At 46.5% G+C, this 27,189-nt stretch overlaps 1 protein-coding gene across 1 annotated transcript in view; it reads right to left on the bottom strand.

Moving 5' to 3' along the window:
• Positions 1–27,189, bottom strand: part of IQGAP1 (IQ motif containing GTPase activating protein 1) — a gene marked incomplete in the record, with an annotated part of 184,544 nt that overhangs the window by 17,262 nt on the left and 140,093 nt on the right. The window contains 7 exon segments of the mRNA XM_034782917.1: positions 492–614; positions 2,757–2,923; positions 3,979–4,191; positions 8,349–8,436; positions 24,772–24,907; positions 26,159–26,261; positions 26,655–26,787. Coding sequence (XP_034638808.1) covers positions 492–614; positions 2,757–2,923; positions 3,979–4,191; positions 8,349–8,436; positions 24,772–24,907; positions 26,159–26,261; positions 26,655–26,787 — 963 coding nt within the window.

The raw sequence follows: 27,189 nt of genomic DNA, 5'->3' as shown, positions 1-27,189 counted from the left end.
TGCTATGCAGGAGGACAGACTATATGCTCATATTGGTCTTTCAGCCTTAAAAAATCTATGAATCTACAAACACTACACAGCTCCAGGAGCTCAACCAGACATCAGTTTGTCACTATTTCAGACTAGTCTCTACAGAACACTTTTGGTGACTGATGGAACCCACTGATGGAACTCACTGGCTGAGAGATGGAATTTTGTTCCTCTACACCAGTGATTCTCAACCTATTTACCATTGTGAGCCTCATATGCAGCTCTCTATGTGTTATGGGGGCTACATCCATAACATGACTCTGAGGATGTCACATGGGCCACAGCTACGTGCTGATTGGGCTGCAAGCGGCCTGCAGGCAAAGAACCACTGCTCTACACTGAAGCCCTGGAAAAGGAGTTTTACAAGCAGAAGATGACGGAGTTAGGAACACTTGTTTCCCTATTCCCAGGTAAGGTAAAGATCTTTGGACTTTAGGCTTAAAGGTTAAAAGAATACTCACTGGTTTACTTGCAGGTCTTCAATCTCCAACAGGACTCCCTTCTCATGGAGTCGAGCTGCTGTATATTTCAGAGAAATCTTTTTACTCTTTTTGCCTTTCATCTCCCGTGGCTTCTTAGAGACTCTGAGAAAAACAAATAATGAAGTTAACTGAATGAGGCAATAAGAGTGAGTTCAAACAATGACAGAATTTGATCTGATCTGGGTGGATGGCAGGAAATGAGTAATAAATTGGTATTGTCTAACAAATAGTTGTTATAAATACAGAATATTCACACATTTTAAGTTATTTAAGCCAGAGACCATATGTTTATGGTCTATTTATATATGTGTGGGCAAGTACACATGTATATATACTGCACCCATTACAATTTACTCTGACCTCTTACACAACAGAGGCTGCAGAACCTCACCCAGTAATTCCTGTAGCAACCCCAATACTTTATGGTTGAAAAACAGTATATCTTTCAGAAAGATATCCAATTTTGATTTAAAGATTTCAAGGGACAGTGAATTTACAACATTCTTTGGTAAGCTGTTCCAATGATTAATCAACCTCATTGTTAAAAATCTGGAAAGAACTATTCTATTCATTGCTCTCTGGGGACCCAGAAGCAGTAAAGCGTTCAGAAGGAACCCAAAATTATGAATTTAGTCTGCAGAAGAGAAGAACGAGGGGGGATTTGATAGCTGCTTTCAACTACCTGAAAGGGGGTTCTAAAGAGAATGGATCTAGACCAATGTTTCCCAATGTTTCCCTCGGACGCCGCTTGTGTAGGGAAAGCCCCTGGTGGGCCTGGCCAGTTTGTTTACCAGGTCCGGCCGATCGCGGCTCCCACTGGCCACGGTTCACTGCTCCAGGCCAATGATTGCTGCTGGAAGCAGCGTGAGCTGAGGGACATACTGGCTGCCACTTCCAGCAGCTCCCATTGGCCTGGAGCAGTGTACCGCGGCCAGTGGGAGCCGTGATCGGCCGGACCTGCGGACGCAGCAGGTAAACAAACCAGCCTGGCCCGCCAGGGGCTTTTCCTACACAAGTGGCATCCCGAGTTTGGGAAACACTGATCTAGACTGTTCTCAGTGGTACCAGATGACAGAACAAGGAGTAATGGTCTCAAGTTGCTGTGGGGGAGGTTTAGGTTGGATACTAGGAAAAACTTTTTCACTAGGAGGATGGTGAAGAATCTAGGGAGGTGGTGGAATCTCCTTCCTTGGAGGTTTTTAAGGTCAGGCTTGACAAAGCCCTGGCTGGAATGATTTAGTTGGGGATTGGTCCTGCTTTGAGCAGGGGGTTGGACTGGATGATCTCCTGAGGTCCCTTCCAACCTTGATATTCTATGATTCTATGAATTACCTCAACTATCAGAGGGTAGACCACAAGATACTGCCAGTTCATCTCAGAGACCTGACAGGAGTAAGGGGCAGTGAACTGATGCTTAGAGGCTCCTGACCAGTGTGCTGGGCTCTGTACAAGCATAATAAAAACACAGTTCTTGCCCTGACCATTTACAACCTACGTATAAGATGAGACACAACAAACAGATAGGGGGAGCGTAAGGTAACAGAAAGACCAAGTTCCATAAGGCTGGAAGTTGAAGCTAGACAAATTCAGAATGGAAATAAGTTGTAAACTTTAAATGGTGAGAGTAATTAACCATTGAAATTTCCAGGTGATGGATTCTCCATCACTGACAATTTTTTAATCAAGATCGATTTTTTTTTAAAAAGATCTGCTCTAGGAATTATTTTGGGGGTGTTCTACAGCCTGGGCTATACAGAAGGTCAAATTAGATGGTCATAATGGTTCATTCTGGCCTTGGAATCTATGAATCTGGTATAAATATTTGAAGTAGAGAGAACAACCCACTTTATCATGTGATCCTGCACTTTACATTCCTGGGGATCCCCACCCACAGTGAATCACAAAAGTTACATTCTTCCAAGTCCTCCTTTTTAGACCCAACCATATTCCTCCATCTCTTCAGTCCACCTGCTGTCACCTAGCCATTTCCCTCCCTCCCTCCCTTCTATACGTTTTGCCCTCTTACATGACCCAGCTACTCTCCTCCATCCCAGACCTTCCTACCATCACTCAGTTCTCTCTCCAGGGCTTACATTGATTTTGTTTCATGCCTAAGACCCTCACTCAGAAAATAACTCTCCCAGGGAGTCCAATCAAGAAGCTTTGAGGTGGTGGCATGACTCTTCTCAGCTGTAGTCTATGCATTCCTTTCCCCAAAACCCAGCGCTGCTCTGAGGTACTCACTTGCCCTTGCTGGCCAAGTTATCCAAGCAGGTTTTGATATAGCTTTTATAATAATCCACCTGTTCCTCATAAAAAGTGGCTTTGGAGTTCAGTGCACTGTAAGTTTGCTGCAGCTTCACCAGCTCTGCCTTTCTCCTCTGACGGTATCTGCGCTGGTTCCGGATGTCCTAGATAAGGATGGTAGATGTGTGAAGCTTTACCATTGAGTCATTGCTGGGTGCTCCCTTTATCAAGCCAGTGTACAATATTAAGATAGTCCATTTGGAACACACATTTCCAAGTTTAATACCGACATTAATTAGCCCTTTCACAGACTTTCTAACCAAATATATCCTTATAGACAGAAACCAAATGTCCTGAAATGTTCTGAACAATTTTTCATTTCTTCCCTTGTTAATCTTTTATTTTTAGAAAGAAATGTTATTTTGATTATTATGAACAAATGAAAATGTCTAGTTTCCAGATTAGCTTCCATTATTATTTTGGATAATTAGGAATCACTTAAGGGTTTATTCTTACCTGATATCTCTAAAGGAGACAATTTATTTTATATATGTATTTATATACCGCTCTGATGCATTAATTTTGGTAAATATTTGATGTCAGATAACTCATCACCGTAACAATGGATGAAACATGTGACAGAAGCTATGATTTTTTTTATTTCTCCCTTTCTCCTCTACTGAGTATTGTTTACTGAGGAGGCCTTTGTAAGAGTATTATGAATGTTTATTTTGTACTTACATGTAAAATAAGGTTTCTTTACAAGAGTAATCTTTGTAAAGAAATAATTTTAGAATATGTCAATTTAAAAAGAAATAATTTTAGAATAAGTGAATTTAAATTTAAAAAGGAGGGAACAAAGAGGGCAAGTTGATGCATTAGGGTTTCAAAGTTAAAAAGAGGAAAATTAATGTTACACTTTCTGACTGATTCTCAGGAATTTTTCCCGAAGAAAATAAAAATACTCTTCCTTATAGTCAATGAGGTCCCATCATCAACAAAGTATTTATGAGAAAAGTGAATTCTTGCATGTATATGAAGGGCTGGAGATTAGCAGAGCATGTGTTACTCATCTCTCTGAGAGCCAGCTGTCACTATTACTTTAATACCTTGGAAAATTCCTGCCATCTGCACTATTGCAGCTTCAATAAGAGTAACAAATGACGAGGCCATAATTTGAAACACACAACGAACCACCAGTGACCTCCTGTCAGAATACCTTGGCAATATCATTGATTAGCTCCTGGTATCTATTCTTTGGGTTCACGGTTCCCAGTTCTGACAACTTCTTCAAGCCTGTCTTGATTTTCTCCTTCTTTTCTTGAAGATTCAAGTTGCTGTCCTCTTTTACAGATTTAGATTTTTTCATCTTGTCAGGGGTTTTGGCATCACGAATGGCCCGTCTCTGCATAGCTCTCTGATGCTCTGCTTCCTAGGAGAGAAGAGAATTACAAGTTGAGTGGATAGATTTTAAGGCTATATGTAAGGTTAAGATTCTGTCAGGGGTATTTTTAGTAAAAGTCAGGGACAGGTTGCAGGCAATAAACAAAAACTCATGGAAGCCCATAATCTGTCCCTGATTTTTACTAAAAATACCCTGGGAGGGGGACAAAGAGAGCATTGCCAGGGCTTGCACCTGCTCCAGGGACAGGGGCTGACCGCTGCTGCTCCTGCCCCAGGGGGACTGATCCAATCCCAGCCACTGTTCTGGCAGCTGCTGTTCTGGCAGCCCTGAGGCTGATCGCTAGTCAGTCAGCTGTTCCAGCAGTCCTGGGGCTGACTACCCATCGGTCAGCTGTTCTGCGGCCCTGCGGCTGGCTGCTGATCAGCTGTTCCGGCGGCCCCGTCCCCAGAGCTGACTATCAGTCAGCTGTTCCAGTGACTGCTGCTCTGTGGCCCTGGGACTGGCGGCTAGTCAGCTGTTCTGGCAGCCCTGGGGCTGAAAAGCTGCTCCAACCCTGTCCCAGAAGTTGTCACAAAGGTCCTGGAAAGTCATGGAATCTGTGACCTCCGTGACAGAATTGTATCCTTAGCTACCGGTATAAGGGAAAATTGTCATCATCTAGTCTAACCTCCAACATAACTAAAGCCACAACATTTCACTCAGTGATTCCTGCACTGAATACAGTAATTAGTTGTTGAACTAAACAATACCTACTAGACTCATTCACACCCTAGTACCAGCACTGGCCTATCTGAAATCTGCTTTTTACATCATCCCCCTATATATATATGGCTTCCAACAATCCAATCATCACAAGAGCAAAAATCATATATCCATAAGAACGGCCATACTGGATCAGACCAAAGGTCCATCAAACCCAGTATCCTGTCCTCTGACAGTGGCCAATGGCAGGTGCCCCAAAGGGAATGAACAGACAGATTATCATCAAGTGATCCATGCCCTGTCACCCAATCCTAGCTTCTGGCAAACAGAGGCTCGGGACATCATTCCTGCCCATCCTGGCTAATAGCCATTGATGGATCTATCTTCCATGAATCTATCTAGCTCCCTTTTGAACCCCGCTATAGTATTGGCCTTCACAACACCCTCTGGCAAGGAGTTCCAGAGGCTGACAGTGCGTTGCATGAAAAAATACTTTCTTGTGTTTGTTTTAAACCTGCTACCTATTCATTTCATTTGGTGACCCATTGTTTTTGTATTACGAGAAGGAGTAAACAACACTTACTTATTTACTTTCTCTATACCACTCATGATTTTATAGACCTTTATCATATCCCTCCTTAGTCGCCTCTTTTCCAAGCTGAAAAGTCCCAGTCTTATTAATCTCTCCTCATACGGAAGCCGTTCTTTACCCCTAATCATTTTGTTGCCTTTTTCTGAACCTTTTCCAATTCCAATATATCTTTTTTGAGATGGGGTGACCACATCTGCATGCAGTATTCCAGGTGTGGGCGTACCATGGATTTATATAGAGGCAATATGATATTTTCTGTCTTATTATCTATCCTTTTCTTGATGATTCCCAACATTCTGTTCGCTTTTTTTGACTGCCGCTGCACATTGAGTGGACGATTTCAGAGAACTATTCACAATGACTCCAAGATCTCTTTCTTGAGTGGTAACAGCTAATTTAGACCCCACCATTGTATATGTATAGTTAGGATTATGTTTTCCAATGTGCATTACTTTGCATTTATCAACATTAAATTTCATCTGCCATTTGGTTGCCCAGTTTTGTGAGATCCTTTTGTAGCTCTTTGCAGTCTGCCTGGGACTTAACTATCCTGAGTAGTTTTGTATCATCTGCAAATTTTGCCACCTCACTGTTTACCCCTTTTTCCAGATTGTTTATGAATATATTAAATAGGACTGGGCCCAGTACAGATCCCTGGGGGACACCACTATTTACCTCTCTCCATTCTGAAAACTGACCATTTATTCCTACCCTTTGTTTCCTATCTTTTAACCAATTACTAATCCATGAGATAACCTTCTCTCTTATCCCATGGCTGCTTATTTTGCTTAAGAGCTTTCGGTGAGGGACCTTGTCAAAGGCTTTCTGAAAATCTAAGTGCACTATATCCACCGGATCCCCTTGCTCCACATACTTGTTGACCCCCTCAAAGAATTCTAGTAGATTGGTGAAGCATGATTTCCCTTTAGAAAAGCCATGTTGAATATTTCCCAACAAATTATGTTCATCTATGTGTCTGACAATTTTGTTTTTTTACGATAGTTTCAACCAATTTGCCCGGTACTGAAGTGAGGCTTACTGGCCTGTAGTTGCCAGGGTCACCTCTGGAGCCCTTTTAAAAAATTGGCATCACATTAGCTATCCTCCAGTCATTTGGTACAGAAGCTGATTTAAATGATAGGTTATAGATGACAGATGTTAGTCCTGCAATTTCACATTTGAGTTCCTTCATAATTGTTGGGTGAATACCATCAGGTCCTGGAGACTTATTACTGTTTAGTTTATCAATTTGTTCCAAAACCTCCTCTAATGACACCTCAATTTGGGACAGTTCCTCAGATCTGTCACCCAAAAAGAATGGCTCAGGTTTGGGAATCTCCCTCACATCCTCAACAGTGAAGACCAATGCAAAGAATTAATTTAGTTTCTCCACAATGGCCTTATTGTCTTTGAGTGCTCCTTTAGTATCTCCATCGTCCAGTGGCCCCACTGGTTGTTTAGCAGGCTTTCTGCTTCTGATGTATTTAAAAAAACTTTTGCTATTACTTTTGGAGTCTTTGGCTAGCTGTTCTTCAAATTCTTTTTTGGTCTTTTGAATTATATTTTTACACTTAGTTTCCCAGAGTTTATGCTCTTTTCTATTTTCCTCATTAGGATTTATCTTCCACTTTTTAAAGGATGCCTTTTTGCCTCTGACTGCTTCTTTTACTTTGTTGTTTAACCACGGTGGCTCTTTTTTGGTTCTCTTACTATATTTTTTAAATTGGGGTATACATTTAAGTTGAGCCTCTGTTATGGTGTCTTTAAAAAGTTTCCACGCAGCTTGCAGGGATTTTACTTTTGGTACTGTACCTTTTAATTTCTGTTTCACTAACCTCCTCATTTTTGTGTAGTTCCCCTTTCTGAAATTAAATGCTACAGTGTTGGGCCACTGTGGAGATTTCCTCGCCACAGGGATATTAAATTTAATTATATTATGGTCACTATTACCAAGTAGTCCAGCTATATTCACCTTTTGGACCTGATCCTGTGCTCCACTTAGGACTAAATCAAGAATTGCCTCTCCTCTTGTGGGTTCCAGGACCAGCTGCTCCAAGAAGCAGTCATTTAAGGTGTCAAGAAACTTTATCTCAGCATCCCTTCCTGAGGTGATATGTACCCAGTTGAAATGCCCCGTTATTAATTATTATTATTATTATTATTGAGTTTTTTATTTTAATAGCCTTTCTAATCTCCCGGAGCATTTCAGAGTCACGAACACCATCCTAGTCAGGTGGTCTGTAATATAGCCCTACTGCTATATTCTTATTTTTCAAGCATGGAATTACTAACCATAGAGATTCTATAGTACAATTTAGTTCATTTAAGATTTTTACTTCATTTGATGCTATGCTTTCTTTCACATATAGTGCCACTTCCCCACCAGCACGACCTGTTCTGTCCTTCTGATATATTTTGTACCTGGTATTACTGTGTCCCATTGATTATCCTCATTCCACCAGGTTTCTGTGATGCCTATTATAACAATATCCTCATTTAATACTAGGTATTCTAGTTCACCCATCTTATCATTTAGACTTCTAGCATTGGTATATAAGCATTTTAAAAACTTGTCATTTTTTGGCTGTCCCCTATTGCATGATGTAATTGAATGGGACTTTTTTTCATTTGACTGTTTCTCATCAGATCCTCCCTGTATTTTATCATTTTCCATCCTCTCCTCATTAGTACATAGGGAATCTCCATTTATAGAGATACTTTACATACACTATTTTACATACACAGATCTGAAACATCGATATGCCACACCTAAATTGCCACATATATTACAATCCCAGAATTTAGGCTTTCATATGTACCTGCAGCCACATATATCTAGATTTAAAAGAATCCAGTATCCTAAGGAGTGGAGCCAAACTACTTTTCATACCTGCTCATGGGTAGCTGGAGTTTCCAGGATCTCAGTTAGTGTCTCCCCCGGCTGGAAGCGGATTACATCTACAATCAAGCGCTTTGTACTGAAAAGAAACCAAGGAGAGTAGGAAACAAAACAACATTAAAACAAAACAAAAACAAAAATCCTATTCCTGCTCTGAAATGAGAACAAAACTGTCACTGATCCATATTAGACCAGTCATATTCGCACTGGATCCACATCCAAACCAGTCAACAGTCCTTATGTTGTCAATACTCATGCCTCACTTCTCCAAATGCAAAGAAAGAAAAGTTACTTACTAGTAACTATGGTTGTTTGAGAGCTACCTCTGTGCATTCCCACTCTGGGGGTGGTGCCCCCGCACCTTGAGAGCTTGCAGAGCTATCTTGAAAGGTGCATTGTTGGGACTGCATGAGCACCTCCCCACCTGAACCCCATGGTGCTGAACAATCAGTACATCACACCGTATATAAGGGAGTGCAGCCCCACAACAGCCTCAGGTCCTTCACCTGGACAGCAGAGTCCAAGCTGTGTAGAGAACTTTGAGGCAGAGTGACAGGTGAGTGGGCAGTGACAAAGTAAAGTGGCAGCTCTCAAACAACCACAGTTACTGTTAGGTAACTTTTCTTTCTCAAAGGCCTCTGTGCATTCCCACTCTTGGGAGATTCATGAGCTGTCCAGTCCACATGGAAGGTGGGCTGAGGAACTCTCAATTAAATAAAGACTGTAGCACCACACACCCAGCATCAGAGTGGGATGCTAGTATATGGTGAATATGTGGACTGAACGCCAAGTGACTGGTCTACAAATCTCAGCAAGAGGATATGGCTTAAAATAGGCCACAGAGACAGCAGTAACCCCCAATGAGCGAGTCCTTAAGCCTGCTGGAATGAGGACTTTGGCTATGTTAAACATCTGATTGCATATGGCATCCCACTGCTCTTTTCCCCATGGGGTATACCCAGACACTTCCATCTACCCAAATGCCACAAAAAACCACACTGAAACAAACAAATCAACCATCCAAAATGAAAGAATGTCCCCTAAGCAGAATTTATCCTGAAAAGAGATACATCCCTTGGTCCTGCAGTATGTAAAAGGCCGGCCATGGAACCCTGTGAAGAGGGCCACTCATACCTGGAAGGCACTCTGGATAGGAAAGAATGAAGATGGAACTCCTACAGGAGATGGAGATGGTGTGTTTTGGGTACTGTGGGGTGGTCTGTGCCATCCTGAAATGGAGAGACCTATGCCGGAGGACTGGGGCACAGCTCTGGGCTGGAGGAAGATACATGCACCAGTTAGGCTAAAATTTGGAAAGTAAGCTCAACAACGAGCCTTGAAGAAGTGGAAGAAGTGAATGGGATGATGTAACAGTACACTGGTCGCAGGGTGCATTTGTGTCCCAATGCACCTGTGTGATGAATGTTGGAATTTGCTGTAATATTTTTGCAAACGGTACACATCTCAGCTAACTGTCTGACTTTATTACACTGGTCTACAATTTTTGAGAAGTTGCTTCAGAGATAAAATATGCTATTTATTATGTATTTTGATGTGCTGAATTCAAATATGACAATTAAAACAACTGATTGGCTACTGTTTCTAAGATATTTAAGTTTTTACATTTTATAACTATGTATATTGTGTAGATAGTAGAGTTTTAATCATAAATTGTAAACCTAGGTCTTTTCATGTGTTTATGGTTGCTTTACATGATAATATTTCACCTGTTATAATATAACACTTTAAAAATCAGCAAAAGGGTTATATAAATAAAATTTATTATGAAACAAAAGGCAAAAAACTATTATGTACATAGTTTAGGCCTAGTCAGTGTCTACTCGGTGCTTCTTGGTTTGTCTCTTGTATTCATTAAATGGAGCATCTCTTGTCACTGTCCAGCAATAGTCTGCAAGCATTGATGGGCTCCATTTGCCCTGATAGTGTTTCTCCATTGTTGCAATGTCCTGGTGAAATCGCTCGTCGTGCTCGTTGCTCACTGTTCCGCAGTTCGGTGGAAAAAAATCTAGATGAGAGTGCAAAAAATGTATCTTTAGTGACATGTTGCAACCAAGGCTTTTGTATGCCTTGAGGAGGTTTTCCACCAACAACCTGTAGTTGTCTGCCTTGTTGTTTCCGAGAAAATTTATTGCCACTAACTGGAAGGCTTTCCATGCCGTCTTTTCCTTGCCACGCAGTGCATGGTCAAATGCATCATCTCGAAGAAGTTCACGAATCTGAGGACCAACAAAGACACCTTCCTTTATCTTAGCTTCTCTTAACCTTGAAAATTTTCCACGGAGGTACTTGAAAGCTGCTTGTGTTTTGTCAATGGTCTTGACAAAGTTCTTCATCAGACCCAGCTTGATGTGTAAGGGTGGTAACAAAATCTTCCTTGATTCAACAAGTGGTGGATGCTGAACACTTTTCCTCCCAGGCTCCAATGACTGTCGGAGTGGCCAATCTTTCTTGATGTAGTGGGAATCTCTTGCACGACTATCCCATTTGCAGAGAAAACAGCAGTACTTTGTGTATCCAGTCTGCAGACCAAGCAAGAGAGCAATGACCTTCAAATCGCTACAAAGCTGCCACTGATGGTTGGTCATAGTTTATGCACCTCAAAAGTTGTTTCATGTTGTCATAGGTTTCCTTCATATGGACTGCATGACCAACTGGAATTGATGGCAAAACATTGCCATTATGCAGTAAAACAGCTTTAAGACTCGTCTTCGATGAATCAATGAACAGTCTCCACTCATCTGGATCGTAAACGATGTTGAGGGCTGCCATCACACCATCGATGTTGTTGCAGGCTACAAGATCACCTTCCATGAAGAAGAATGGGACAAGATCCTTTTGACGGTCACGGAACATGGAAACCCTAACATCACCTGCCAGGAGATTCCACTGCTGTAGTCTGGAGCCCAACAGCTCTGCCTTACTCTTGGGTAGTTCCAAATCCCTGACAAGGTCATTCAGTTCACCTTGTGTTATGAGATGTGGTTCAGAGGAGGAGGATGGGAGAAAATGTGGGTCCTGTGACATTGATGGTTCAGGACCAGAAGTTTCATCCTCTTCCTCGTCTGACTCAAGTGAGAATGATTCTGGTGCATCAGGAACCGGCAGTCCTTCTCCATGGGGTACTGGGTGTACAGCTGATGGAATGTTTGGATAATGCACAGTCCACTTTTTCTTCTTTGACACACCTTTCCCAACTGGAGGCACCATGCAGAAGTAACAACTGCTGGTATGATCTGTTGGCTCTCTCCAAATCATTGGCACTGCAAAAGGCATAGATTTCCTTTTCCTGTTCAACCACTGGCAAAGATTTTTTGCACAAGTGTTGCAGCATATGTGTGGGGCCCACCTCTTGTCCTGATCTCCAATTTTGCAGCCAAAATAAAGGTGATAGGCTTTCTTAACCATAGTGGTTATACTGCGCTTTTGTGATGCAAAAGTCACTTCACCACAAACATAGCAGAAGTTATCTGCACTGTTCACACAAGTACGAGGCATCTCTGCTCACTTTGTCTAAACAGAAATGTGTCCCTTTGCAAAATCAAACACTGACAAATAAGAGAGCACGAAATTGTATGATTTCGAGAGCTGATATAGGGCAATTTGTTCAGCAGAGTGATGTAAGCTTCGTTATGATTACATCATCCATGACTTCTAGGAATAACACGATGCAATTCATATCATGTATGACGCAAAACCAGCTTCAGATTGCATCATTCATTGTTTTGACTAAAAAGCAAGTACTGTCCAAACCCAGTCATAGATTTATTCATAGATCCAGTCAAAGATGTATTTTAGTCATTTCTGGTTTAAATTGAGATCCCTTCCCTTTATAACTCACTTATCCTCCGCCATTCCCAAGTCAAGGGTCGTATATACTGACCCAATAGCATATCTTGAAAACTAGAGCCAATCAACAACTTTAAGCATCATTTTCGTTCTCAGTGACCCAGAATTAGTAAAGTTTGACTACATTTATTTCAGAAGCATTTTGGCTGTAGAGCAGTGTTATTACCTGTCACAGAGTAGCTGGTCCCTCTCGATAGACTAAGCCCAGCTTCCCTGGACCAGAGTAGTGAGTCCAATCCAGCCAATTAAAGAGGGTTGGGCTGCATTTGGACCTATAAAGGGCTGCTAATGGATAGCTGAGAGGGACTGAGACAGGCTGCAGAGGAAGGAAAGCCACACTGGAGTGCAACTACCTCCTGTGGTGGGTCCTGCGACTAAGGGGCCAGGGAAGCAGTCCTCGGGTGGTTGCTCCAAGACAGCAGAGCTCACTGAGACTGGGAAACTGCCAGGAGCAGGAATGAAGCACAGAAAAGTTTAGTCCTGTCCAAGTAGAAGGCTAGACATCATTTGACATCTAATGAGTGAGGGCGCTGTGCCTCCAGGGATGAAAGCAGCTTAGGGAAAAAAAACACGTTAGACAAAAATTTTGGGTGCAGCCACATCATCACTTTGTCTTTGGAGAATCATGTTTAAGGAGGTTCTGCCATGAAAGCCTGCAACTCGCACTCTGTTTGCAGATGTTATCGCCACTAGGAATGCAGTTTTTTGACATGAGAGGAAAGGGACAAAATGCCCGAGGCTCTAACAGAGGTCCTATCAGAGCTGCTAAGACCATGTTAAGGTCCTACAAAGGAACCATTTCCCGCATGGACGGATGGAGACGAAGAATTCCTTTAAAGAATCTTGCTACCATGGCATTGGAAAATACCAATCTTTCACGAATGGGTGGTTGAAAAGCTGAGACTGCTGCCAGATGCACCTTCAACGAACTAAGTGTAAGACCCGACGACTGAAGATGCAGCAAGTACTCCAGGATGTCCTGGATACAAGCCAGCATTGGCTGAAATCTATGGGCCAATGTCAACATAGAAAACTGCTTACATTTTGCTGAATAGGACATTCTGGTATAGAATTTTCTACTACTGAGTAGGACCTGTTGAACAGCCACCAAACATTTCTCTCCCTCCTCATTCAACCACAGAGCAGCCATGCAGTAAGATGAAGGGAACTGAGCAAAGGATGCAAAATGTGACCATGATTCTGTGTGAGCAGGTTGGGATCAAGAGGAAGGGATATAGGATGCTGAACTGACAACACGAGAAGGTTGGTAAACAAACACTGCATTGGCCATGCCAACACAATGAGGATGAGGTTGGCCCAATCTGCTTTTAGCTTGAGGATAACCTGCAGAATGACTGGGATCGGAGAAAAAGTGTATAGGAAAGGGGGAAAAGCGTATAGGGAAGCTGAGTGGCAGCTGAGGTGGAAGGTGTCGGTCAGGGAGCCTGCAGAACAGATGGCATTTCCTATTGTCCCTTGTAGTGAACAGGTCAATCATTGGGATGGTCCAAGTCGCGAAAATGACTCGCAGAACACTGGGCTTCAGAGACCACTCATGACTCAGAGAAAAATTATTGCTGAGATGGTCCATGAGATGATTCTGGACTCCAGGCAAGTGACTGGCTATTGGAATGATGATCTCGTCAATGCACAACTGCCATAGCATAATTGCCTTTTGACAGAGCACCCTGGATTGTGCTCCTCCTTGCCTGTTCACATAATACATCATGGTGGTATTGTTGGTAAGTATGTGACCCGCTAAGCCCCTGATGAGGTCTAGAAAAGTGTGACAGGCATTGTAGATGGTGTGAAGCTCCAGCACTTTGTTATGCAATGGAACTTCCTGCTCTGACCACAGACCCTGAACTTTCAGCAATCCCAAATGTGCTCCCCAACCCATCAGGGAGGCATCGGTGAAAATAGTCCTGGTTGGTAGGGCCAGATGAAGGGAATGCCCTGACATACATTCCCCTGAACTGTCCACTAGTGCAAGGAGGCCACGATCAACCTTTCTAAGCGGTGAAGGATTAGATGGTCAAGTGTCTTGAGCCACTTTTGAAGAGGGCAAAGACGCAAACTGGCAAATTGAACCTGCATGCATTCAGAGATGTGGCCCAAGACCCTCAGGCACATCCGAACTTTTGTGGAATGTTGAGACTGCAGAGACAAAGGAGGTGAATCATCTGAAAATAGTAGATCAGGAAAAACAATCTCTGAGTCTGAGTCTATTAGGGTCCCAGTGAACTCGATTTCCTGAGGAGTACCAATGTTGATAAAAGACGGTTACTCACCGTTGTAACTGTTGTTCTTCGAGATGTGTTGCTCATATCCATTCCATTAGGTGTGTGCGCGCCGCGTGCACGATCGTCGGAAGATTTTCTACCCTAGCAACACCGGCGGGTCGGCTGTGGAGCCCCCTAGAGTGGCGCCCTCATGGCGCTGAATATATACCCCAGCCGACCCGGCGCCCCCTCAGTTCCTTCTTGCCGGCTACTCCGACAGTGGGGACGGGGGGCGGGTTTGGAATGGATATGAGCAACACATCTCGAAGAACAACAGTTACAACGGTGAGTAACCGTCTTTTCTTCTTCGAGTGCTTGCTCATATCCATTCCATTAGGTGACTCCCAAGCCCAACTTAGGTGGTGGGGTCGGAGTGAGACATTGCTGTGTGCAAAACCGCTGACCCGAATGCAGCATCGTCCCTGGACTGTTGCACTAGTGCATAGTGAGCTGTAAACGTGTGGACTGATGACCAAACCGCCGCTCTACAAATGTCCTGTATCGGAACATGTGCCAGGAAAGCAGTCGAGGAGGCTTGGGCCCTCGTGGAGTGAGCGGTGAGGTGTGGTGCTGAGACACCTGCCAGGTCATAGCAAGTCCGGATGCAAGACGTAATCCAGGAGGATAGGCGTTGTGAGGAGACCGGTGAGCCTTTCATTCGGTCGGCTACTGCAACAAAGAGTTGCGTCGTCTTTCTAAAGTGCTTTGTGCGGTCAATATAGAAGGCCAGGGCCCTGCGTACGTCCAGGGAATGCAAACGTTGATCCTGGCGAGTGGCATGTGGTTTGGGATAAAAGACCGGGAGAAATATGTCCTGGTTGATATGAAATGGAGAAACCACCTTGGGGAGAAAGGCAGGATGTGGGCGAAGCTGCACTTTATCCTTATGGAAAACTGTATAAGGGGGCTCGGATGTAAGCGCCCTGAGTTCAGAAACTCGCCTTGCTGAGGTGATGGCTACGAGGAAGGCTGTCTTCCAGGATAGGTACAAGAGTGAACAGGTGGCTAGTGGTTCGAATGGAGGACCTGTGAGCTTGGAGAGAACCAGGTTGAGGTCCCACGTCGGGACGGGCTGACGCTGTTGTGGGTACGTCCGGTCTAAGCCCTTGAGGAATCTAACGACCATCGGGTTAGAGAATACCGAGGACGCGAGTTCCCCCGGGTGAAAGGCTGATATAGCAGCCAGGTGAACTCTGATTGAAGATATCGCCAACCCTTGCTGTTTTAGGGAGAGGAGATATTCCAATATGAGAGGAATGGGTGCCTGCAACGGGGGCGTGGCTCGTTGTTCGCACCAACAGGAGAACCGTTTCCACTTGGCCAGGTACGTGGTCCGTGTTGAGGGTTTTCTACTGCTCAGCAGAATCTGTTGGACAGAGTGCGAGCATTGCCGCTCTGCCTGGGTGAACCATGGAGCAGCCACGCTGTGAGGTGGAGTGATTGCAGGTCGGGGTGACGCAGCCGACCGTGGTCCTGAGATATGAGATCCGGACATAATGGAAGTGTGATCGGTGTCTGAACCGAGAGCTCCAACAGTGTGGTGTACCAATGTTGTCTCGGCCACGCTGGAGCGATCAGAATTACCTGTGCCTGGTCTCTGCGCAATTTGAGCAGTACCTTGTGGACCAGAGGAAACGGAGGGAAGGCATAAAACAGGTGATCTTTCCAGGGAAGGAGAAACGCATCCGAGAGGGAGCCCGGAGCTCGACCTTGTAGGGAGCAGAACATGTGGCACTTCCTGTTGTCTCGGGATGCAAACAGGTCTATCTGGGGAAACCCCCACTTCTGGAAGACGGAATGTATGATGTCCGGACGGATAGACCACTCGTGCGTTTGGAAGGACCTGCTGAGTCGGTCCGCTAGAGTGTTCTGGACTCCAGGGAGGAACGATGCCGTGAGATGGATCGAGTGGGCGATGCAGAAGTCCCACAGGCGAATGGCCTCTTGGCATAGAATTGACGAACGTGCTCCTCCTTGCTTGTTGATGTAAAACATGGCCGTGGTGTTGTCGATGAGAACCAGCACACAGCGGCCACGTAGGAGATTGAGGAATGCCTGGCACGCCAGGCGTACCGCCATCAGTTCCCGAACATTGATATGCAGGGCTAGCTGGGGTGTAGTCCACAGGCCCTGGGTATGGTGTTCGTTGAGATGGGCGCCCCAACCCAGAGATGACGCGTCTGTGACCAGGTGCAGAGAGGGTTGTGGGGCGTGAAATGGCATCCCCTCGCAGACCACATTGTGATCTAGCCACCAGGTGAGGGAGGCCAGGACCGAGTTCGGGACCGTGACTACCATGTTCAGGCTGTCCCGATGTGGACGGTATATTGATGACACCCAGGTTTGAAGTGGGCGAAGCCGAAGTCTGGCATGCCTGGTTACGTACGTGCAGGAAGCCATGTGACCCAGCAGGGTAAGGCACGACCTCACCGTGGTAGTTGGGAAGGCCTTGAGCCCTTGAATGAGGTTCGTGATGGTGCCAAAGCGGTTGTCTGGCAGGATGGCTTGTGCACGTCTGGAGTCTAGAACTGCGCCGATGAATTCTATTCTCTGGGTAGGTTCTAGAGTGGATTTGTCCTTGTTGAGTAGGATGCCCAACTCGTTGAATGTGTGCACTATTCTGTGGACGTGAGCTTGAACTTGCTCCTTGGTGCGACCGCGCACCAGCCAGTCGTCTAGGTACGGGAACACCTGTATCCCTTGCCGACGAAGGTACGCTGCCACGACCGCCATACATTTCGTGAACACCCTTGGGGCCGAGGATAGGCCGAAGGGAAGGACTGCAAATTGGTAGTGCACCGTGTTTACCACGAATCGCAGGAAGCGTCTGTGAGGCGGGTAGATTGCAACGTGAAAGTATGCGTCTTTCATGTCGAGGGCGGCGAACCAGTCTCCAGGATCGAGGGAAGGGATAATGGCCCCCAAAGAGACCATGCGGAACTTCAACTTTACTACGAATTTGTTGAGTCCGCGCAAGTCCAAGATGGGTCGCAGACCTCCTTTGGACTTGGGGATCAGGAAGTAACGGGAGTAAAATCCCCTGCCCCTTAACTCTATCGGAACCTCCTCTATGGCCCCCATGGCCAGGAGCGTAGAAACCTCCTGTATAAGAAGTTGCTCGTGAGAAGGGTCCCTGAAGAGGGACGGGGAAGGGGGGGAGGAGGGGGGGATAGAAGAAAACTGGATAGCGTATCCCCTCCCCACCGTGCGGAGGACCCAACGGTCCGAAGTTATAAGGGACCAAGCACGGTGGAAGTGGGAGAGACGATCCCGAAAGGAGGGGGCTGGATCCTGGGGAATGACTGGGGCGCCGTCCTCGACCGCACCTTCAAAAGTTCTGTCTATGACCTGAAGGTGGTCTTGGTGGCCCTTGGTTCTGACCAGGTTGAGGGCCGGTCCACCTTCTCCTACCACCTCGTCCTCGCCTCCGGGCCGAGTCTTGTCTCTGTCGAGGCGGGGGGGGGTAGAAGCGCTGAGGCTGCGGCCTAAATGGCCTGCGCTGAGGGCCCACAACATGCATCCCGAGGGAGCGCATGATTGTTCTCGAGTCCTTGAGGCTCTGTAGGCGAGAGTCCGTCTTGTCCGAGAACAATCCATGCCCTTCGAAGGGGAGATCCTGTAGGGTTTGCTGCAGCTCCGGAGGCAAACCCGAAACCTGAAGCCAGGAGATCCTCCGCATAGCGATACCCGAGGCCATGGTCCTCGCAGCCGAGTCCGCTATGTCCAAGGAGGCCTGTAGGGAGGTCCGAGCCACCTTCTTACCCTCCTCTACCATGGCCCCAAACTCTTCCCTGGACTCTTGGGGAATCAACTCCTTGAACTTCCCCATAGAGTTCCAGGAGTTAAAATTGTAACGGCTCAGGAGCGCCTGTTGATTTGCCGCTCTGAGTTGCAGCCCACCGGCTGAGTAAATCTTACGGCCAAACAAATCAAGGCGCTTGGCCTCTTTTGATTTAGGCGCTGCCGCCTGCTGTCCGTGGCGCTCCCGTGCGTTCACTGATGCCACCACCAGGGAACACGGTTGTGGGTGGGTGTACAAGTACCCATAGTCCTTTGACGGGACAAAGTACTTTCTTTCCACCCCTCTCGCTGTGGGTGGAATAGAGGCAGGGGTTTGCCATATCGTATCCGCATTTGATTGTATCGTGCGGATCAGGGGTAACGCTACCCTCGATGGGGCATCCGCTCCAAGGATGTTCACGATCGGGTCGTGTACCTCCACTACCTCCTCCGCTTGCAGGTCCATATTACGGGCCATCCTGCGCAGAAGATCCTGGTGAGCCCGAAGATCTATCGGAGGAGGGCCTGTGCAGGATGTGCCCGCCACTGCCTCGTCTGGCGAAGAAGAGGAAGATGCCTCCGGTGGAACCGGATCCAAGGGCCGGTCCTGGTCTCCCTGTTCCCGGGCTGGAGCATCACCCGCGTCTGGGTCCAGGGCGTCAGGTGCGACGGACACGGAAGCCTCCGTGTCCCCTGGCGGAGGCCGAGAGATGGTGGACTCCGGGGCCCTTCTCACGGAGTGACCCGAGCGAGAGGTCGAGGGAATTGGAGCCCCTTGCTCCTGGTGGTACGCCCACGGGGTCCAAAACGACCAGTGAGATGGGCCATGGGAATGGTCCTCCGGCATCCCCTGCCAATGGCCCAAGTCCTGTTCCTCGGCTTGCCCCTGAGGAGGGTATGCCGATCTCGACAGGTCCTCTGAGGAGCGAGACACCGATCTCGATGGCCATGGCGGTGCCGAGAGAGTCGGGACCAATCCCGTGGGCTGCGGTGCCGCACGGTGCCGGTCCGGAGATCTTCTATCTCCACGCGGTGCCGGCGACCGGTGCCGGGACCGTGACCGGTGCCGATGACCTCGTCGGTGCCGGGAGTCGGATCTGGACCTCGACGAGGACCTGGAGTATGCCCGGTGCCGGGAGCGGCCTCTCGACGTCGAGCGTCGACCGTAGCGGTGCCGAGAACTGCGTCTCGACGTTGATCGGTGCCGACGATCATACCGGTGCCGAGACGTCGAGCGGTGCCGCGAAGATGATCTTGGCCGCGAGTACGACCGGTGCCGAGTTGATATTCGGCGCCGGGACTGCGAGCGGCGTGGGGACCTGCTTTGGGACCTGGATCGGTGCCGAGGTTCCAGCCCTTGCGATGGAGGGCGCAACAAGGCAGGTTTCCCCCTCGACTGGATCGGGCGGGTCAACGGTGCCGTCGGTGCCGTCGGTGCCGGTGGTTGGGGCGGTGCCGGCTCCGTGAGAGCTATCAAGTCTCTCGCCGCCTCGAAGGTCTCAGGAGTCGACGGGAGGCACTGAATCACCGCCGGTCTCGGTGGAGACGTTGTCCGCACCGGACTCAACGGCTTCGGCGCCGGAGTCGACGGTGCTGGAGGCACCTGTTTCCGGTGCTCCACCGGCGGACGCGGCTCTACCCCCGGCACTGGGGGAGCCGGCGTCTTCGGCACGGTGGTCCCCGTTTTATGGGCTTTTTTATGCCCTGGGGATAACGAACGGCGCCGAGGCACTTGCTGTACCTGCGGTGCCGACGAGGTCCGGTGCCGGGGAGGCTTGTCCGACGCCGCTCGCGTGGTCGTCGCTGCCGGCGCCGCCGGGGCACTGCGCACCGAGGCGCTAGGTGCCGGGGCCTGAGTAGTGGATGGACTCAGTGCCGCCTCCATTAAGAGTTGCCGGAGCCGAAAGTCCCGCTCCTTCTTGGTCCTAGGTCTGAAGGCCTTACAGATCTTACACTTATCTGTTTGATGGGACTCTCCCAGGCACTTCAGACAGGAGTCGTGCGGGTCACTCGTGGGCATAGGCTTTGCGCAGGAGGCGCACTGCTTGAAGCCGGGAGCGTTGGGCATGAGCCCGGTCCCGGTGCCGGGGGAGAAAAAAGGGGGAGAGACCCCCTTAATCCCCTGAACTAATATAACAACTTTACAACTATTAACTATTTAACTATAAACACTAAAACTATCTAACTGCTATAACAAATGAAGCTAGGGAGAGTGGAGATCAGCTATGCCGCGCTCCACAGTTCCAACGACCGTCAGGGGCGGTAAGAAGGAACTGAGGGGGCGCCGGGTCGGCTGGGGTATATATTCAGCGCCATGAGGGCGCCACTCTAGGGGGCTCCACAGCCGACCCGCCGGTGTTGCTAGGGTAGAAAATCTTCCGACGATCGTGCACGCGGCGCGCACACACCTAATGGAATGGATATGAGCAAGCACTCGAAGAAGAACCAATGTTGTGTAGGATGGCCGAGTGAGCAGTGTAATGTGTATGTGATAAGAACTTCTTCTCTGGACCTGACTTTTCTGACCTTAGTAGCTAGTTGTGCAGATATGGGAAGACAGATTCCTTTCTTCCTGAGGTACACTGTCATATAGTTGTAAAAAAAAGCAACAGAGGGTCCTGTGGCACCTTTGACACTAACAGAAGTATTGGGAGCATAAGCTTTCGTGGGTAAGAACCTCACTTCTTCAGATGCAAGACATCTGAAGAAGTGAGGTTCTTACCCATGAAAGCTTATGCTCCCAATACTTCTGTTAGTCTCAAAGGTGCCACAGGAACCTCTGTTGCTTTTTACAGATTCAGACTAACACGGCTACCCCTCTGATACTTGTCATATAGTTGGTAAAACCCTGGGATGGGGTGGGGAAGGAGACAGACTGAAGAGAAGGACTGTGTACTTACAATGGCAGTTCACCACAACGAACCAGAGTACGCCTCAGTTGTCACTGGTGTTGGTACCAAACTCAGCGGTGGTACCACAGCAACTGACAGTGCCAAGGTGGAGGGCAGAGAGTGCAGCCATGGTAACAACGGCAGTGCGAAGTGCAGCAGTCCTGGGGAATTTCCTGGTGCCGAGGAGGTTTCTTGTGCCGAGCTGGCACCAGCCTCACTTCTATTCTGTGGCAAGGGGAGCACTGGGATGTGATGCCGATGGACCCAAAGCTTCAGCAGCCCATCCAGACAGCAAGGCCATGGATGCCATAGCCTTGGTGAAGTCCTGAACCAAGGGAGAGCTCAGGACAGAAAGGCAGAGGAGGTCCACCGCTGCCTAATATGCCGCCAGTGTGGAAACAGTGGTGCTAGCATTGTCCTCTTCGGCACCAGACTCAATGGATGACACGGGGCCAGAATCTGAGTTGATGGTATGGGCCACTTGCACCCCTACACGGTACTGGGGAGTGGTCAGAAGGACCTGCTCCATCCCGTGTGCCAACAGTAGCCATACACTTCTTCCTGGATGAGGAAAAGAGTCTCTATGAAACCTGGAGATGTCTCAATTGGTCTTATGAGACTTTTTCCTTGGCACACTTGATGGAGAGCAGCTTCTTCACTTCTTTGTAGAGGCACCAGTCCCAGAATGCAAGCCAGTCCCACTGATAGAGGTCGACCTCCAATCCAACACAAACCTCAGTGCTGAAACAGGCCTCATGGCCTGCTCAAGAAGGTGCTGCTTCAGGCAAAGGGCTCTAGCCACTAGAATCTGTTTTGTGAATGATATACATATGGACACCGCTCTTTGAAGTGAGCCTTACCTACGCAGAGCAAGCTCCTTGTGTGAGAGTCATTTGGGATCGCTCACCCACACGACAGACAACGTTTGAACTCTGGGAAAACACTTAACTAGACTAACTAACTAACACTAATGCTAAGGGTACTAACAAATTATATACAACTAGAACACTAGCTAAAGGATGAGGCATTGTGAGGTTAAGAACCACGCAGCTCTGACTTCAGCCACAGGCAGTAAAAAGAAACTCAAGAGGGGTCAGGGTGACAATGTCTCAGACAGCATGGGGAGTGGTTATGGCCATGAGCACCACCTCCTACAGGTACGGCTAGACAAAATTCTCTGGCTCTGATGAGCTGGGCTTGCACACATCTAAGTGGAATACATGGCAGCATCTACTTGAAGATCATACATCAGTGCCAATCCCCAGTTCAGATGGAAGACATCAGTTAAACAGTCTGGACTGAGACCAACTTGAGAGCAAAATTGGAGTGACTACAGTCAGTCTTCTGAGACCTCTCTCTTGGTGAAGGAGATGAACTAGAATGATCGCTTCTTCTTTTTGGAGGAAAGTCAGAGTCTGGCTGTGCACCAGCGGCTTGTGGCGGCACCAAAACCTTTTTAAGGGCCAGGCGATCTGAGGAGTATCCCAGCATTGATACATTCTCATTGGTTGCTCTATAAAGGTGCTGCTTGAGGCATAAGTCTCTAGCCATGCACATTCTCTTTTTAAAGGATTTACAAATAGAATACTTTGTCTTAATATACCCCTCTCCCAGGCACAAGCACCTAGTATGGGGATAGGAAGGACAGTGCTTAAAAGCTGGCAAAGGCATCACACCAGGCATATCTTACTATTCAACTCCTAACTAATCTATCAGAAGGGTACTACCAGCAATAACTATCTACATACCAGAAAAGGGGAGAAAACTCATGGACAGCAAAAAGAGTGTGAGGTAAAATACAACAGAATGCTCCGCTTCCAACTGCAGGCAGTGAGAAGGAACTGAGGGGGGTCATGGCGGCGCTGCCCTTAAATAGCCATGGGAGGAGCTACAAGTGGCCTGAGGGTGAGAGTGTTGCCCTATGGGGTACTGCTAAGCAAAGTTCTCTGGCTTCAGGGTGGCTCTGCTCCCTCCCTCACCCTTTTACAAATGGACTGGCTTCTCTCTGTTCCTCCCTCCTCTTCTCTATCCCTACAACACCAGGCCTAGAAAGGAGAGAAGAGGATCCTTGCTGGAGATGCCCCCTCAGTTTGGGAGGGGTTGTGAGTGAAGAGCCACCTGTGCTGCAAAAGGATCAGAGGTTTTACTGAAGGAGGTGGCAAAGGGAAGGGAAAGATATGGTTGGATGAGCAGACTGAGGTAACTATGGGGCAGATGTGAAGTCAAAGGGGACACAAAATTGATTTGGGAGTGAGGGTGCAGAGTTGATGTGCAGAGGATGATGACAACATAATTAACAGATGTATAGATGGGGGAACAAAATTAACTAACTAGAATTTTGAGAGAACGTGGAAAACCTCTGCACCATCAGGTAGCCCTTTAATACAAGTTTGTGTAATGTACTTTTTTAATCACAAGATGTTGGCAGGTATGGATTTTAGAGAAGCAAACCGAGCTAGAATCAAATCAATCAATTGTGCATGTGTGACAATGAGCTAGCCCCAATCTCCTCACAATCACACATACTAAGGGGGAAAAGGGAAATTCAAAATCAGAAGAGATTAAAAATGTGATTTTTGTTTAGAAGAACCTCATAATTTTGAGGCCAATCTCATGTTTTGTGATCTGACTCATGATATTTTAACTTTTGGGGTTTACAATACTGCTAGAGCAGGTGACTGGCAGCTGTGGGGAAAACCCTGTAAATTACCACTTGTGTTCCCTGCTCCTGCAGCCTGCACCTCCTGAGAGGCACAGCAGAGAATCTGCCTTAAGGTTTTTACTGAATTCAGTATGAAAATAATGAATGCAACAGTACAGTATTTCTTGTGTTGAATTTAACCTGCGAGTTAACTATTACATATATTGCACATTTCCCCTCCCCAAAATTTTCAATGTGTCACAAATTTTGTATTGATAACACAGAACTGCACTGGAGAAGAGATCTAGGGGGGTGTTTCTGCTAAAATGATCTGCTGTGAATTAGTTAACTATGTCCACAGTCAGGGCCGGCGCAACCCATTAAGTGACCTAGGCAGTCGCCTAGGGTGCTGCGATTTGGGGGGCGGCCACCACGGCGGTATTTCCGTGGCGGGACCTTCTGCTGCCTCTTTGGGGGGGCGACATTTCAGGCAGGCCCTAGGTGGCGGAAAACTGGTGGTGCGCCTGTCCAGTTAAAATTGACGTCAGTGGTTTCAGAGTTAAAATGTATTCAAGATCAATAAAGGTCATTCACACACTTCAGAGCTCTTGTTTCAGACTTTGTACAGACTTCACTATATCAGTTATACTCAGCTTGTGTTTGGAAGGTTTTCTTCACAATCATGAAAACTGGAGACACTTTTTTAAAATGACAAACCTTACATTCCCCAGTATTATGCTTTGGCAATGGGTTTTCCTGGAACAAATTCACTGGCCACAAAATCTAGGGGTCCTGGATACAAGCTGTGTGCACTTTAACAGGCTTGGATTCATTTATTCTTTCATTTCCTTACATCACTGTTGCCTTTTTCTTCCCTCATAGTCCAACCCATAAATTAATATCCTACCCCTTATTTAAGCGACAACTGCTATAGGCCATTACCCATCACTCACTTCAGCAGGATTGTCCTTGCATCCATTTCAGCATTCTCATCGCCAGGAACATCAAATTTATTAGTCAGTGTAAGAGAAACTTCAGTCTTTGCTAGCATCTCCTTGTTGGGGTCATTAATGTTACCAGACCCTTCCCCTGGGGTAGAAAAAGGAGAGGTGAGTTATCAATGAGAGAACCTACTTCCCAATGCCAGATGTGATGATAGTGACACAGGTTAGAACGTATTCAAACACTGTCATGGGCTGGTTGGGTCTGCAATATTTTCCTTCCAGCACCGTACAGAAAAACACTTAATTCATTTTTTAAAGGACCTGTTACAGCCCATTTATGGGTTTTAAAAACATGTTCATCTTGCACATACACCTCTACCCCGATATAACATGAATTCAAATATAACATGGTAAAGCAGTGCTCCGGGGGGGGGGCGGGGCTGCGCACTTCGGTGGATCAAAGCAAGTTCGATATAACGCAGTTTCACCTATAACGCGGTAAGATTTTTTGGCTCCCGAGGACAGCGTTATATCGAGGTAGAGGTGTACATAATTTAGGCTTTCCTAACATTCCTCCTTCTTCAGCAAACTGATAGAAAATGGATACTAAAAAAAATAAGATTTCATGTAAATTCAGGTTTTGATGCCTCAGAGGTATACAAATCAGAGTGTGTGTGTGTGATACATCTTGCATCTCAACCTGCCTCTCTACTGATAAGCTTAAATGTGACCTACCAAAGAAAAGAAATTCAGTTTGTGCCCTTTGTTGCTTCTTTGGCCTTATCTATACTTAAAAGGGTTTCTTGGTATAGTTAGTAGAGATGCAGCTTGCATTGGCAAAAGAGTTCTTTTGCTAGTATAGCTTATAACAGTTCCCTGAATTAAATAAGCTAGAATGGCAAAAGGACTTTTTTGGCTGATATGTCTACACTAAAGCATTTGCTGGTATAGCTAGCTATATCAATTACTGACATAGATATGCTAGCAATACTTTTAAGTGTAGACCAGACCTTTACGTTGCATGAACGAGGACTGAAAGATCTGTCAATGTTTTTTCACATTAGAAATTCAGGTCCCTGGTGAGAGGGGAAGGTGTGTGTGTGTGTGTGTGGGGGGGGGGGGGGGATGAGGAAACCTGGTATGGTGGAAGGGGAGGCACACAGAGCCCTGGCGTTGGAGGAAAGCATTTGATACAGTGCCTCGCAGATTCATAGAACACAGAGATGGAAAAGCCCTATGGGGTAACCTAGCCTAGCACACTGTAGGCTGCTGCTGTTTGTATGGCACCAATTCCCTCCCAAACCATGATTATTCTTTATAGTAATTTTTTTAAACCACACTTGGAGCTACTCAGAAGAACATCACATCTCCCTCATGTAAAAGAAGAGCAGCTCACCTATCAGGGACTCAATAGTGGGAACTTCCCCCAGGTCATCCAGCAGCTCATGAATTGGATCATTGTGCTCAGGCGCAATCGCATCTTGATGATCTAAAAGCAGCTAGATTAATACAAATAAAAATAATCATTTAACTGTTCCTCCTGTGTCTTGTTTCACCCAATTTAAGAATTACATTTTTACAATTATATTCTTTGGAGAGAATTCCTCTCAGTTCATGAGATTCTCAGTGAAGATACTAGCAGGCAAATGTCTGGCATCGTCACATAAGAAGTATCAGATGACTTCACAAGAAAAAAATATTAAAAAGGCCATAAGCAGACAAACTACTGACCTCAACATTTTGACAGTTCAGAAGATATTGCTTTTTTTTTTTTTTTTTTAACAATATCGTCAACATTTGAATTTGTTAAATGACTCACATTAAACTAATCAGTAACAGATTGTTCACAAGGGCCATTCTGCAAGAAAGAAATGTGACTGGTGTATACTTACAGTGTGTGTATTGATGATTTCTCCAATGGAAATATAGATAACTGGTTTAGTGAGAGTCACCAAGTCAGAATATTCATCAACATTAAATTTATCCTGTAGTTCTGGAACCTCACAGGCAGCCTGAAAAAAACGTCTTCAGACAAAAAGAAAAAATAATCAACACAATCCTGCCAATCACAAGCACTGAGATAACCAAGGCATTGGCTCCCTGTGATAGTCTCAGCAGAGCTGTTCTTTGGAACTTTGGTACAATAAGAGGAGGTTACTTACCTGTAACTGGAGATGTGTGGGTCCATTTCTGTATTCCACTGAGGGGTTTACGCATGTACACTAAGAGTCTGGAGCTGAAGAATTTGAAAGTAGTGTCCTTGGTCCACGCATGTGCTCTGGCTCACCTCATGGTTTCATTCGAAGCAATAAAGGGCAGAGCACACTGACTGTATCTCCAGTTCCTTCTCCACCCTGAACCAGACATATCCATAGCAGAGGGGAAGGAGGGCAGGAAGTGGAATGCCATTAGGGACCACACATCTCA

The sequence above is a fragment of the Trachemys scripta genome, chromosome 10, assembly GCF_013100865.1.
Source record: "Trachemys scripta elegans isolate TJP31775 chromosome 10, CAS_Tse_1.0, whole genome shotgun sequence".
In the NCBI taxonomy this organism is placed as follows: Eukaryota; Metazoa; Chordata; order Testudines; family Emydidae; genus Trachemys; species Trachemys scripta.
Note: the sequence above shows the minus strand (reverse complement) of the source record. Positions and strands in the feature narration are given on the sequence as shown.